This window comes from Mytilus trossulus, chromosome 5, assembly GCF_036588685.1.
Source record: "Mytilus trossulus isolate FHL-02 chromosome 5, PNRI_Mtr1.1.1.hap1, whole genome shotgun sequence".
Lineage (NCBI taxonomy): Eukaryota > Metazoa > Mollusca > Bivalvia > Mytilida > Mytilidae > Mytilus > Mytilus trossulus.
The window spans coordinates 68,163,738-68,179,357 of NC_086377.1; the positions used below are offsets into that span (position 1 = coordinate 68,163,738).

At 32.2% G+C, this 15,620-nt stretch overlaps 2 protein-coding genes across 3 annotated transcripts; one reads left to right on the forward strand and one right to left on the reverse strand.

Moving 5' to 3' along the window:
• The first annotated feature begins 569 nt into the window (after positions 1-569).
• LOC134719835 (uncharacterized) lies at positions 570-9,082 on the forward strand. Of its 2 annotated transcripts, XM_063582781.1 has the most exons (8): positions 570-943; positions 1,687-1,872; positions 3,159-3,283; positions 4,782-4,929; positions 5,876-5,989; positions 7,263-7,340; positions 8,076-8,160; positions 8,606-9,082. In XM_063582781.1, the coding sequence occupies exons 1-8, from the start codon at positions 901-903 to the stop codon at positions 8,997-8,999; spliced, it is 1,173 nt and encodes a 390-aa protein (XP_063438851.1). In that variant the 5' UTR covers positions 570-900; the 3' UTR covers positions 9,000-9,082. The 2 variants fall into 2 exon arrangements, with proteins under 2 accessions (XP_063438851.1, XP_063438852.1); XM_063582782.1 differs by lacking the exon at positions 5,876-5,989.
• A 4,970-nt stretch (positions 9,083-14,052) lies between these two features.
• Positions 14,053-15,462, reverse strand: LOC134718238 (uncharacterized). Its single transcript, XM_063580732.1, has one exon. The coding sequence runs from the start codon at positions 15,460-15,462 to the stop codon at positions 14,053-14,055; it is 1,410 nt and encodes a 469-aa protein (XP_063436802.1).
• Positions 15,463-15,620: the final 158 nt, after the last annotated feature.

Here is a 15,620-nt window from a genome sequence, read left to right on the forward strand (position 1 = left end):
AGATCGTTTTTTTATATCAACATTAGATATACTTTTTTGTATATATCAGAAAAAGAATATGTGCTATGATTGCCAATGAGACAGCAAGACAGCGCTTCACAAGTGACCAACATTACACGGACATTATCAACTATAGGTCACCGCACGGCAAACAACATTTCCGTAAAATGAGGATGTGCTATTCCGTTTGAAATAAGTTTTATTTTATTTATTTAGGTACAACCAAACTTCAAAACCAGATCTTTTTATCTATGGAAGAATTTGCGTACGCTTCGACCTATAAAAATACTGTATTTGTCCTATTAGAATCGAAATAATTCCTTCATGTTATGCTCTATGCTCATTTTAACATGGATAGGCATTATATTTGACCACATTTTACACCTCGCTAACGCTCAGTGTAAAATATCGACAAATATAATGCCTACCCATGTTAAAATGAGCATAGAGCATGTCATGAAGGAATTATTTCTTAATCACCATTCAAAAAGGAAAAATTAACAACACGGAACAAAAAATCGATTAATTTGTCATAAATTTTAGTGCCATTGGGTAAGATCATACGAGTTTCTAGTATCCACAATTAAAGAAAAACAAAAGCAATCACAGTGTGATATTGTGCTTCATCGAACCTTTGTCAGACAATCAGTCAAAAGATATCGAGCAAAGTACAATAGCAATACGTACTGACCAGTTATGTAATGAGCTTTCAATTGTATGTTCGTGTACTGTGTAATGTTGAATTAGATTCGTCACTATAAACGATAATAAATAGATGACTAGATTTAAGATTAGTGTAGATGTTTGTAAGCGGAAAGGACAAACTTCCTGTTTGAGGATTATCGTACAGAATGGACTTAGTATAAGGACTTTGTGACAAATAAAAAAAAAAACAACTTGATGGACTTCATATTTAGTATATGGACATTTACTTTCATTAAATGTAAGTATACTAAATATAATTACAATGTATTTACAATCATTTTACAATCATTTAAACACACATACACAAATATACGAAATTTATCATTTGAAAACCTCTATGTTTTTTTTCAATTAGATTTATTTGGATGATGTAAACGGGAATCCACAGTTTGCATCCTGGGCAACTGAGGAAATTGTAAACAGGAAATATTTGGAATAAACAAGTATCAATTTAAAAAAAAAAAAAAAAAGATTTATTTGGATGTGAGGAATACCAAAATGTATTTTAATGACAACAATACACCTTAAATTTATACGAAGATATGATAACCTTTTTTTTTAACGGAGACAGACACAAAAACAAAACAAAACAATATTATAAAATTCCCACGCTTGAAAAACGCCTAAAGAATGGGAACAAACATAATAAAACAAAAAACAAAAATGCAAATGAGACATCTATAAATACCAGTTTATCGCAGAACCATGACTGAAACGTTAATATCTACATGTAACATGGCTATAGAGAATTTTGTTTTTTAATAATAAACTTGCTCGGAATTGATAGTGATGAAAATATTCAGACACAGCGAATTATCAATAAACATGAAACATTTCTTCAAAAATTAAAGATAAAAGTGTTGCATACTTTTGAAGAGAGGAAAACTCCATATGTTTATAATTAATCTATGTATAGGTACAACATCTACACTATGGAAACAGCAAACTCCATATGTTTATAATTAATCTATTTACTTATAGGCACAACAGCTACGCTATATTACTCTGACACCGATTACAAAAGTTACTATCAAGCAGAGCAGTTTTGCAATAACGTTGGGGGAGTGCTCTTGAGGTACGGAGAAAAATTCAGTAAAGTTATTCGTACCTGTGGAAAAACCCAAAAGGATGTTTGGACCGGTAAACCATGGTATCTAAAATGGGAAAGTAGGTGTACTTATAAGGTCTCAGAGTAAAGTTAACATTGTTATTTGGATGGAGAGTTGTCTCATTGGCACTCACACCACATCTTCCTATATCTATGGAAACAAACCGACTATAGAGGCAGGAAACAGTGGGTCTGCCACACAACATAAATACACGAACCCCGAGGCGGGTTTCAGCTGTTTTATCCACCATTTAAAAGTTTGAAAAAAAACAAGAACAAGACATTGAAAATTTAGTTTCCGATTATCCATTTACCAAAAGTAAAACATGCCTCGTTTTCGATCCGCGATCTTCTTTTCTTCTAATAAAAGTTAAAATTCAGTTCAAAAACATAAATTTCGTCTCTCAGACTGCGTTCTTGCATACTATCCGTGAACACTGATACATTAACATAGAAATAAGAACTTAACCACAATTAGAACATGTATAACAGAGGGTCTGAAATCACAGGCACTTGTTTCTATCCATTGGAAGGTCTTTATGCATAATTTCGTTAGCCATCTTCTCCTATTACATATGTATGGTTGACCTTCCCATGGATAGTTACAAGTGCCTGTGTCTGAAAAGGGGGGGGGGTCGCTCTTCATTTCTATATTCCGGTATGTTTTTCTGCCATTTTTTTCTATTCTTTATAAATTTTGCCCATAATTCTCTATTCTTTATCTTTAATTTAGAAATCCATTATTCTCTATTCCTTATCTGTATTCTTTTTTTCAAACAATTTTAACTATTACCTTTATTATAGAAACCACATACATGTATAGACTCTCTTAACAACAATTCGTTTCTAAGTTTTACGTCACCAACATCCTCTCTAATTGTGTTTTAAAAGATAAATTTGTATAAAAATAGTTATTTAAAAGTCTTGGTAAATCATATATTATTCGTATTCATTACTTTGTTTCAATGGTGATCTTTTATTTGCATTAAATGGTAAAATTTTCAATGCTATTTCTATGCTTAATGTATAGCCAGCATAGTTGTAGTTATAGACAGTTAATTTTAAAGGAGCGACCATTTAGCTGGGTATAATTTTTTGTTTTTTTTTTCATTTTGAAAATATTTTTCGTATCACATAAGCAACAATATTTTATTTGGAGTGGGGACTAAACATTTTATTTAAATGCAAATATTCCTCCGTCTTTCCTTTCCTCTGAATAACACATTTTTCTTCGTCGGAATACAATATTATTTTAAGAACCTTAGCCCTCATACTTAAATGGTTGCCACCTTCTGTGTTCTCAGAAGTCAGAACATTGAATTAGGTATTCTATTGTTTTATTCAGATTGTTATTATGATGGTAATATTAACACACTAAGAACAGCAGTAGTAAACAGAACCTCGGATAAACATGTAGGTGTGTGCGCAGACTTTTGTGCCAATGAGAATTACACGCGCTTTGCTGTACAGGTAAGTGTTAAAATGTACAACGAGTCTATGAATTCCATTGAAATGTTCATGCGGGTTTTTTTTAATTCTTAATTTTTGCGCTGAAGTAATGGAACCTAAGTAGTCGTCATTTCTTTATAATTAACAAATTTGACTATTAAGTCGTGGCGGCCATACTTGCAGTTTGTCTTAATTCAGTAACACACAGTTTCTCGATGTCGGTAGTGATCAATTGTAAGACATCAAGAATTGAAACAAAAACACTCAGTTCGCTTGTGATATGGTGCTTACATTCACTATAACACATTGCCCACACTCAGTTCGCTTGTGATATGGTGCTTACATTCACTATAACACATTGCCCACACTCTGTTCGCTTGTGATATGGTGCTTACATTCACTATAACACATTGCCCACACTCAGTTCGCTTGTGATATGGTGCTTACATTCACTATAACACATTGCCCACACTCAGTTCGCTTGTGATATGGTGCTTACATTCACTATAACACATTGCCCACACTCAGTTCGCTTGTGATATGGTGCTTACATTCACTATAACACATTGCCCACACTCAGTTCGCTTGTGATATGGTGCTTACATTCACTATAACACATTGCCCACACTCAGTTCGCTTGTGATATGGTGCTTACATTCACTATAACACATTTTAAAGCAAAGTGAATCCATAGGTTTAATAGCAATTTTAAACAACGCTGATTTTTTAATCTTTTTACTTCGAATTTATATCACTTATATATTTAATTTTAATATCGAATAGTGGAATAGCGTTTCTTTTAATAATTCATGCGATAGGAATGGCGCTCCGTTCTGAGTGAAACCATTTCTTTAGATTAATCGAGTGGTAGGAATGGCGCTCTGTACTGAGTGAAACCATTCCTCTTAAATAATCCAGCTGTTGGAATAGTGCTACGCACTAGGTGAAACCATTCCTTTCAATTATTCCAGTGATCGGAATGGCGCTCCTCATATGTTAAGAATTATACGTAAAGTTATATAACTTATTAACCATATATAATAAAGACCTAGGGTCTTTTGATTTGATGTCCTTGATATATGACCATTGGGTTATTTAACATATTACCTCGAAAATGTCAACCATGATAAGTGACCTTTTTAAAACTGGAAGTAGCAATTTATCCTTTATTTTATGCGAAAAAATATAGAAACTATACTTTTTTTACAATTAGGGAAAAGTAACCTATTATTTGACACCGTAACTTTTATATAACCGCTAGTGGCTTAGTATCTGCCTAAATTGATGAAAAAAGTTCATCAAACATTGTGTTTTCGAAATCAGTGTGTGATAAGCTATCATTTAATAGATATAGGAAGATGTGGTGTGAGTGTCAATGAGACAACTCTCCATCCAAATAACAATTTAAAAAGTAAACCATACATATTGTTTTTATCAAAATTTTCTTATCTTTAATTTAATTTAAGTGGAAAGACCTTCAATTGTTCAGATTTTTAATTTTTTATTTCATGTTTTACAGGCCAAGTCATGCTTCTGTTATACCAAAAGTGTGGTATTCACCGTATCTTTCTGTTTTGGTAAAGAAATTCAATGTCCCGGAAACAGTTACGATATATGCGGAACAGGAGAGTACGGCAGCTTTCCATATTATGTGGTCTATGAAAAAGGTAAACTTTAAAGTAACAACACGATAATTGACCTTTTCGTTGTGCTCCACGGATACCCCAAAGGTTTATAAAGGTTTGCGTAAACAATCTTTCTAGATGTCATTCCTTGATTACCTCGTCAGGTCTCAAATCTATCTTGGTACAGTTTACAAGTGAGAGGTTTAGCTAGCTATAAAACCAGGTTCAATCCACCAATTTTCATAAGAAAATAGTTGTATCAAGTCAGGAAGAAAACAGTTGTTATCCATTCGTTTGATGTGTTTGAGCTTTTGATTTTTCCATTTAAAAAAAAAGTTAATCTTACATTTGTTGGTGAATTATTGACCATTACGCCTGAAGGCAATTATGACAATAGCATTAAACTCCATTGTGACATAAGAAACAATATGGTTCTGTTTAAAGGGCATACGTATGACCAGCCTAGGATAATAATTTCTGAATGAGAAAAGTTATAACATATTGAGATTTGAAAAGAAATCACAAGTAATTGCAGATCCAAAATTTCAATTCAAAATAGATTTTCAGCATGGGGATTTTGTTGATTTACAAGTTCTATCATAAAAACGAGTATGTTTTTGCATAGAGAATTTTTCTCGCTTGCTTTAAAACTTCTTCGTGCTTTGCCTACTTGTACAAAGCGGAAACATGTCGTCATGCTAGTATGCATGTTTTATTTGTCATTGGACATTAAATCTTTTATCTACAGCTCAGTATGAGTCTTTAACATTAGACAAGTGTATCGTCCTAAATATGTAATATGCAATAATTTAGGCAGGTCATGACAAAAATTAGAACAACCGAAACAACGTGTTAATCTCTTGGTCTATTTGTGAAATGAATACATACATCTAACTGAATGTGTCAAATATCTGCCATTAAATCTTAAGACATTGGAATTTTAATTGTATTATTGTGACTTATTGTTTCTTCTTCTTTCTATTTATAGTGAATTCTCTTCCAAATAATATCTGCCGCACGAGGTTATATACAGACACAACATCTCCCAGTAAAGAAATAGACTCAAGTTGCAATTCAACGAACTTGACCTATATTTGCAGCGGTATGTTATTTCAGATTATGTTAACGACTCGCGTAGTAATATGTAAGCGATCAGAATCTAAAGCGTACTACTTAGAAATATTTCCAACATCATAATCATTGAATGAATGTGGTCAAAACAAATGAAACGCAAATCACGTGAAATTATTCTTATTTAGGCATACTATAATAATGATAGTATAACCTGTAGTCATTTTAGATGCTTAAACGACGAATTGAGTTGGATTTAACTTTTGCTAAGAGAGAAAAAAATGTGGACAATTTGTCGTCTTAAAATCTGCAAAATTATTAAAAAAATCTTCAGAAGTTCTTTTTCTCTTCGAGCTCCAAGTGATGATCTTTTAAACTCCACCTCTTGATTGTTTAAAGAGACCTTCTTTCCGTTCTGTTCTCGTCTCTTGATTGTTTAAAGAGACCTTCTTTCCGTTCTGTTCTCGTCTCTTGATTGTTTAAAGAGACCTTCTTTTCGTTCTGTTCTCATCTCTTGATTGTTTAAAGAGACCTTCTTTCCGTTCTGTTCTCGTCTCTTGATTGTTTAAAGAGACCTTCTTTCCGTTCTGTTCTCGTCTCTTGATTGTTTAAAGAGACCTTCTTTCCGTTCTGTTCTCGTCTCTTGATTGTTTAAAGAGACCTTCTTTCCGTTCTGTTCTCGTCTCATGATTGTTTAAAGAGACCTTCTTTCCGTTCTGTTCTCGTCTCATGATTGTTTAAAGAGACCTTCTTTCCGTTCTGTTCTCGTCTCATGATTGTTTAAAGAGACCTTCTTTCCGTTCTGTTCTCGTCTCATGATTGTTTAAAGAGACCTTCTTTCCGTTCTGTTCTCGTCTCATGATTGTTTAAAGAGACCTTCTTTCCGTTCTGTTCTCGTCTCATGATTGTTTAAAGAGACCTTCTTTCCGTTCTGTTCTCGTCTCTTGATTGTTTAAAGAGACCTTCTTTCCGTTCTGTTCTCGTCTCTTGATTGTTTAAAGAGACCTTCTTTCCGTTCTGTTCTCGTTCTGTTCTCGTCTCATGATTGTTTAAAGAGACCTTCTTTCCGTTCTGTTCTCGTCTCATGATTGAAACATTTTAGGGTGCAGATTTCATTTTGATTAATTTTGGTGTTTATCAATTGAAAATTAATCTTATCTGTTGCGCACTTCTTAATTCAATGGAAATAACTTTTCTCGCCGTCGGAAACATTCAACAACAAGAGAGGTCCACCAATGGAAAGCTTCAGAGGATAAAGACGGGGTACAAACCAATTATTAATTAAATTTGATTTTTTATTTCAGTTGGCAATTCTGACGATATTGAATGTAATTTAAGTGATTTACTTCAAACAACGAGTTCAGTAAACACTGGAGGAAAAGGTTTGTAACAAGATATATTGAGAGTCAAGGGAACCAAGCAATACACTTAAAATCATGAAACATGTATATCAATATATTAGGATGTCATTATACGGTCATTAGCATTACACACGTCGTGTAAAATGTTTAAAACAATTGTATACTGCAACTCTTATAACTCCTGTATTAGAATAATCGAATGACTAGATGTAACATAGAGAAAGACAGCCCAAACACACCTTGTTTGACAATTTCTACTCATATTTTTTACTCGTTTACCATTGAATTTTAATATTTTCCACGTTACTTTCTTTTCTTACTCTAAGTATTTCATGTATTATACATGCAGTAAATAATATAGTCTTGAAAGTTAGATTCGGACAGTTCCTTGCCATAATGGCCCATGAGCTTATAGGGACGTTCACTTCCGGTTTCAATTTTCTTACGACTTATAACAGGATTCACCCGTTTGAGAACGCAGTCTGTCTGGAAATGTTCATCCCGGCTACTTAATGTTTGCTAAATAAATTTTAATGGCACAAGATTAAAAAATTAGAAATTACATCCGACAATGTTGACAAAAAATACCGTGGCAGTATGAATGCGAAAAGATAAGAATTTCTGTATCTTCTTCTACTTTAAGGTAATTTGCTTAGTTTAATTGAAGAACTACAACCATTTAATAAACTGGCTCTTTCTGTATTGGCCCTTTTATAAATCATAGATTATATTTTGATAACAATATTTCTATTACAGGAATGGTTAGTGGTCTAGTAGTCGGCATGGCTATTACACTGATTTTGATCTTTGTAACCATGTACATCATTAACAGGAAATATAGGTAATATTTCATATGAATGCTACTATATTCATTCAGGATTAAAATGTCGTTACATGTAGCTTAAGTTCAAGTGGCAAATATTTTGATATTCAAATCCACATGTGGCAACCATCGTGTTGCTCATGCAAGTAAAACCCTGCTGATCAGTCTAAATCGATTGGTAACATTCAAAGAAAATGGACGTTGTTGCGGTGAAGATACGAAATAAATTATGAACTCATACATATGTTTTAATTTGTTGATGATAAAATCGATGAAATTAATATTCAAATGTATATATTAGTAACAAATACCTATCAATGTCTCCTTTTGAATTATTGAAAATTAAAATTTGTAGTTTGTATGTTGATTTTGTTTTAATTTATTGTTGTGACCTTTCATATGATACTTACTTTCACCAATATTATTAAGATTTATAATTTTATTATTCACTTTATTTTTTCAGAAAAAATGGTCAAACATCTAAATCAATTATGAGGACAGAAAATAGTGACCTGAAGAAAAATAATTTTTCATTATACGCATCCGTATCAGAAGATACAATTACATCCGGGAATGTTCTATCGAATGATCAATCAAACTTAGTTCCTTCTGACTCAAAAAATTCTCAGAAACATCCTAAATTCAACTCGTTTCATAATGCAAAAACTTCAGATACGAAAGAAGAAGATCACTATGAAATAAAACCCGATGGCGTTTACGACATTTCTTCACATAATGCACTTAATAAAATGGCGAAGGAAAATGACAATATTTATGATCGTCAATTGGAAGATACATACGACACAGGAAATCTCCAAGACATTAACCAAATTGTAGATGTTTACGATCACACATAGCAACAACCATGTTTATTTAAAAACAATAGATATAAGACATAATACCATCGACTATTGAATGGAAGCTTGATGCTAGCTTCACACTGAATGGAAGCTTGATGCTAGCTTCACACCGGATATCCAGATCATCTGAATCAAGCAGAGCAATTAATGAAAAGATTGATACGGTGGGAAGGTAACATCTGTATCCAATTCCCAAGGATCACAATTCCTCTATGAGAAATAGCAGATCCAGATTCATTTACCTACCGTTACAAACTTTTCATTAATCGCTCCTCGGAATTCGTATTCAATATTTTGGGATATCCAATGTGACAGACCTAATAGCCTTACTGTGTCTGCATCTATTCCCTTTTACTCGGAGAGAAAATCAATGATGATCTCTTTTATACAATATAAAGTTACTTTTATTTGTTTATAAATGACGACCAAATGGCATAATATACTGTTCTCTTCTACAATTATATTATAAAAACGGTGTTTTGTTTTTACCTAATATTCTAGGTTTGTGTCCGTTTTTGATCCCTTTTAATTATATTTGGTTTTTAATACACTAAGGTTACCGACTATAGAATTAAGAAAGAACATAATGTCATTGTACACCAAATTCGTTTGTAATCATTGAAATCCATGAGCAATAATTGCTAGATGCAAAAAAAAAAGAAGAAACCTTGCTACTGGGATAAATGATATATCATATGGTTCTAATAGAATAAAACGATTTGATACATGATCACTAACTGAAAGAAACATCTTCATAATTTTGTAATTTGTAAACGTTGATTAGACTGGAGATCCCACAATTAGCACATACTTACAACTTCTCGTCCAATCAAATTGCTTGAATTTGTCTTCTAACTTTCATAGTACATACTTTTCCCGTGTACTAAGTAACTACGCATGATGACAACAAGGGTAAGATTTCATTCTATCGTAATCAACATATTGAAATTAAAATTGCTACTGTCTATTTTGAAAAAAAAGTTCTTTTCCAAATTAAACTAAAAAGTTTATAAATAGCTTTCAAATTAATTTTCTAACATCCCACTATTTAATCTTTGATTTAAAAATGGTTTTGACAATTAAAAGTTACTTTCATTTAAATAAAGAGTAACAAAGTTTAATATAGTTCTTTATAACTTGATTAGAGTACAATGTCATCTGAAATTGTAATCATTTATCTTCCATGTAGTTACGTTGTACCTCAAAATAGAGTGAATCATGAAACCTTGTGAAGGGAAATTAAAACAATTTGATCTATTTCGTCATGAATTATTGGTTGCTTAATGTCCAGTGACAGATATTTCATGCACGTTAACTATCCACTAGACTACCTATGGGTACATACCAGGGGCAAACCCATCTATTTTAAAAGGGGTTCCAACCCAAAATAAAGGGCGAGGGGGTTCAATTGTATGTTCTTATTCAAAACATTGATCGTCCCCCCAAAAAGTGTTTTCCATCACCTCTTTTTGGATAAGCCACTGCAAACTATCTATATGTTTTAAAATGTATCGTGTATAGTAAAAACAGCTTTATATCAATAAACATACTTACACCAGTAACTATAATCTTTTCTTCTGGAGTCAATATCTTACAATGATAATAGGGAGTAGATTAACAAAACTACATAGATGAGCTACACCTAGTCAGCCAAAACATATCAATAAACTAATTACAGGATTACTCAAGTTGTAAATATGTGCTAAATGGATATTGTATAGAAAGGTGTATATAAGATGAAAATAAGAGCTTGGGACAAGCCCCTCGCTCTAATGTTCATAGTATATACCTTTCTATACACTAACCGACACGTGAAGCAAAATCGACATCTCCTTCAGGAGGGCCTCTAGTTATGCGTTAAAGGGGATGATCATGTTGCTCTTATTTAACTTTAAATGATATTTAAATGTTTGTGTTACCGGTAAAAGTCTTGTCTGGTTTCTCATGAAAACGAGCACACGTTTTTTTGTTGTTTCTGTCACTAGGTGATTGTATCATTGACGTTTACCCCATAATAACATATTGAAGGCTCAAGCACAATGCACACGTAGAAATCATTTGAGAGTATGAAGTTAAAGTTTTAGGTTATGCATAATAAAGTAAAAAAAAGCAAAAAAGAGACCTTAAGTACTAAGTAGACAAAGATGAAATGATATGATTTTCCGTACCTGTAATTTTTTAATTAAAAAAATAATTATTCACTAGGGACGCTCGAGCTGAAATCTACACTCTTCAGATTGGCAGGGGCAATACTTTGTTTATAATTTTGCAACTTTTGTTCATTGGATCGTTTAAGACCCTGTCTGTCAGTACTTCAAAGTATTGCTTGTCAAAGACATGTCTACTAAGTTAACGATTGCTGCATTCTGATAGGGACTGCTTCATTCATTCTCAGAATTTTTGCAATCTTTTTACATAAAAAGCACCCTTTCCGTTTAAAGTAGATATTCTACATTATAAGGTGTCGCGTGTAAGTTATTAAACATTTGAGGTGATGTCAGACTATTCAATTACCATGGGTTCTTTTCCTAGAATCAACACTTCCTAAATCCGTCGCAGAAATGGAATCACCAAATTATTTTCTATTGTTTCTTTTAAATATATGATAAACATCGGTGCAACGGACACACATGGCTAGTACCTTACTATATACATAATAGGAAAACGTATAGTATGAGTTGGTAGCCACAAGGTTGCAAGGTTAAGATAAATGAGTCAAAGTAAGGATTTGCCTGTTTAGGTTCGAATCCCGGAATTCTCTGTGTTGTTCCTTTTCTCTAGTTTTCAAAAATGTGTTCTTGTTTTTGTATGTTATTGTGGACATTTTGTGTAATGAAAGCGAGTTTGAAATAATTATGATTACATGCTATTTGTTCATTTTTTTTTTTTATAAATTAATATAATATGATTCAATCTGATTTACTACACAATTTTAAATATGTTGATTCGCAAATTCCTATGCTAGAAAATCGTGAATTATGCTTCTTGTTAGAATTTTGAAAACACTTATTATATGCACTATATATATTTTCTTTGTCGGGTTGTTCCTTTGACACAATCTCTAAATCTTTAAACTTACAATACCTTCTAATTAAGAATAGGCATTAATTTTCAAAAGACATTAACACAGTATTTCCGGGTTTATGTTTTTATCAAGAATCAACGCTTATCCATTGTATCTATATCACGTAGACCCAAAAACTGTTTTAGGATTGTCTCATTTTTGGAATGAGTTCAAATCTCACGCAGATTCTTTGCATTGTATGTGTTGAAATATTTTTTTCTCTCGGATAATTGTTAAAATCATAGAGTCATTATGGTTCATTCTGACTATACATTGTATATCATTTCATTAAAGACAAAAATAGAGTGTCGCTTCTTGTGCGCGTTACTATTTTAATGTTCATATGTTTTAATTTTGTTATAAATAAAAAAATATGTAAATTTTAATACACTTAATTTTACTGATAAACTCGTGATAATACTTAATCCATCAACACCAAATGATGTAAAGGCAGTTGTTTCTTTTATTAAAGAGTCATTAGAACTGAGGAAAGGAGAAGAGTAACTGTTTTTATCATATTTCTTATAATATTGTCGAGTTTTCATTATGTTTCATTATGTTTGTTTGTCAATGTATTTGCCACAACCAAAATTGGTTTTTGTATGTTTTGCAAATAAAGATATTTATAAATCACAGGTTGGTGAATAAAAAATTCTTGGGGTTATATTGGTTTCTTTGGTTGATACAAATGTGATATTGCAAAAAATACATGATATTCTCTATGTACATGTATATATCGCTAAAAATACATTGGCATGAATCAATGTAATAACATGCAAAATGCTAAAAAATAAAGTATTGGTTGAGTACCAATGGTTTTGAACAAATCTTTTTGTTTGACATATATTTAAATGTATTGAACATTTATATTGTCTTATCGATAAAAAATGATCTGAAAGATAACTGTTTCGCAATTAGCATTAGTGATTTTTAAAATATGCTTATATCGATGATCTTTTTTGTACCTTCATTGCATGTATTTCAGATTTATTTAAATTTTCAAAGATCGTTTTATAAATTCACAAATGATCTTGTTGCAATGCCAATTAATTTGAACCTACATATTGTATAAAAATAATAATAACCGAGGTATGATATACATAACTGAATCTGAACACTGGTGTTCCAAATAGATAAACACCTCATACACAAGTAGTGTAGCGTTCGATAGCGGGTCATTTGCAAGCTATTTAACTATTATGTGCATGCCAACTAAGTCTTGTTTAATAAAGTACGCGCATATCTCCTTGTTTTATCACAGAAGACATTACGAAATTTATTTAGGAAAAATTGAACTCAAATTACATTAACTGTATATTATTAAAAGAAATGGCATACAAATATATCTGAGAAATTTAAAATAAACTAACCAAAATAAAGTAATAAAAAAGCTATGATATTAATGCGATAAATGGACACATTGGTTCATGTAATTGTACTTTCGAATTAACCCACCACGTTCTGCTATTGTACCAAGACACGCTATATGAGATGTTCGTGGTGGATCTTTTATATGTTTGTCATATTTTTGGCAAAAGTAGGTTTCGGATCCCAACTATTGTCACATTAATCTAGTATGCCTGTTTGTGTTGCTTCCTCAACTTTGTTAATATAACAGAAATATAAACAATTGTCATAAAAGGGGGAGGTTTGTCTGTTTAAAAAACAGGCGCAATCCATGATTTTCTTAAATATAAACGGGTACTCTATTGTGTTGAGATCGGCTCGATGTTTTATTTACACTACAGTTGTTAACTGTTTAACCATCTGGACAGGAAATGTATTCAAATATTGTTTTCCTGATATAAATAGAACATGTATCCAAAAATAAACATTTTTTTCATGATAGAAATATTCGGGGTTTTGATAATTTCATATTTAAGATGGGGAGGTGGCAAAAAAAAGCATTCACAGTAACAGAAACAAATCATGAATCCTTAAATATCCCTCTGGTTCCCCAAGAATATCAAATGTTCGTTCCCTTATTTAACATATTTCTGCAACAACAACTTTCCCGGAGTCAAATGAGGTTAACAAGAATAAATTACTGTTCTGTTTGAATCTTATAGCACATGGATTGCTAGTGCCAATATCTTCACATGGAATTTTTCTGATCAATTCTCCTAATGGTGAGATTTGATGTACACTGTTGGGACAACAAAGGTAAAGGTTTCCATGGAAATCTATGTCAACTCCTCTTGAACGGGATATGTCTTTGTTATTGTAAGTATATTTAATTCTATTATTTACCAACAAAGAAATATTGTCATTCCAGCCACTGGTGAACACATAACCGTTGCTTCCATATGCACAAATATAATGAACCTGCTGATTTTTCGATGCTGTTTCTTCTTTTATTTTTTCACCGCTAATTGCATTTAACCAAAAAATACTTCTGCCCATTGAACATGTAGCAACGAATTGGTCGTTTTCACTTATGTATCGTAAAAGATTAACAGAAACTGCGAGGTTGATCTTCCTTTCGATCACCAATGTGTAAACATTTAAAAAATGAATTTCTTTTGAACTTCCAAATATCAACGCTAACTCGTCCCCTCGAAATTCTGTGACACACCATGACCTTGCTTTGAATTTACGGTCACACAGAAACTTACCATTAAGATCAAACTTCAAAAGTTTATCTGTTTTATAGCTACTTATGAAAATGAATTCTTCAGTAAATAATCCTCTCACTTCATTGTTGTCATTATCTCCTATGTAAAGAGTAAAGAGTTTGTTTATCGTCCCTTTCCGGAAATTGGAGGTTTCGGGCATGTGTACAAAACTTTCAGAAAAAGAATCACAAAGAGGCTCCAAACGGAGACCCGTACTCGGTTTTGTATTGACAATATTAATAAAACCAAGAGACCTTACATTTTCTTGTAAGTATTTTACGATCTGGTTTCGTTCAAAACGAAATGATTTTTCATCAATGTGTGATGTAGCAGTGTGTATTTCAGAAGCCATTTTTTCTTTCATCAGTATCATTTTGTTAATTTCAATCAAACAATGAATTTCTGATCCATCATGAATACATGTTCTGTAAATGTTGTGCCAATTATCTACTATAGACTTTAAGCTGGACACTTTAGTCCCTCTGTCTGTCAGTTTTGTTACTCTTTCCTCTTTTCTTGTCGTTAGTTCGTCCTTGACTGCTATCTCTAGTCTGTCAATGTGCTCGTTTACATCTTTCTTTAAGCTTTCAATTTCTAACACTAAATTGTTCCCTATAATTGCAACTGCAGACATATTTTTTTCTGTGTCTTCAATAGATTTTTCTAGCACATTTTTCCAGTGCAAAATCAGCTGCAAAAAATCAGTTGTCTGCTTTGATTCTTTAATACCTTCTGCAGCTTCTTCTATAATAGCAATTTTTCGACAGTCACAATGTTTCATAGTAACGCATACAGCACAACAGGGTTTATTATGATTTAAACAATATATCTCAACAAATTTTCCAGAATGATCATCGCACGTAATTAATCCGGAAATAGATGACTTCTGGTCTGCTCGTACCTCGTTTAATGTCATAATTTTATGGTGGGAGGTCATTT

Excerpts from the sequence above, each read along its gene's own strand:
- LOC134719835 (XM_063582781.1), top strand. The coding sequence starts at position 901 with ATGGACTTCATATTTAGTATATGGACATTTACTTTCATTAAAT. Across the intron at positions 1,873-3,158 it reads ATGGTATCTAAAATGGGAAA|ATTGTTATTATGATGGTAAT; the intron begins GTAGGTGTACTT and ends TGTTTTATTCAG. Across the intron at positions 5,990-7,262 it reads CTTGACCTATATTTGCAGCG|TTGGCAATTCTGACGATATT; the intron begins GTATGTTATTTC and ends TTTTTATTTCAG.
- LOC134718238 (XM_063580732.1), bottom strand. The coding sequence starts at position 15,462 with ATGAAACATTGTGACTGTCGAAAAATTGCTATTATAGAAGAAGCTGCA.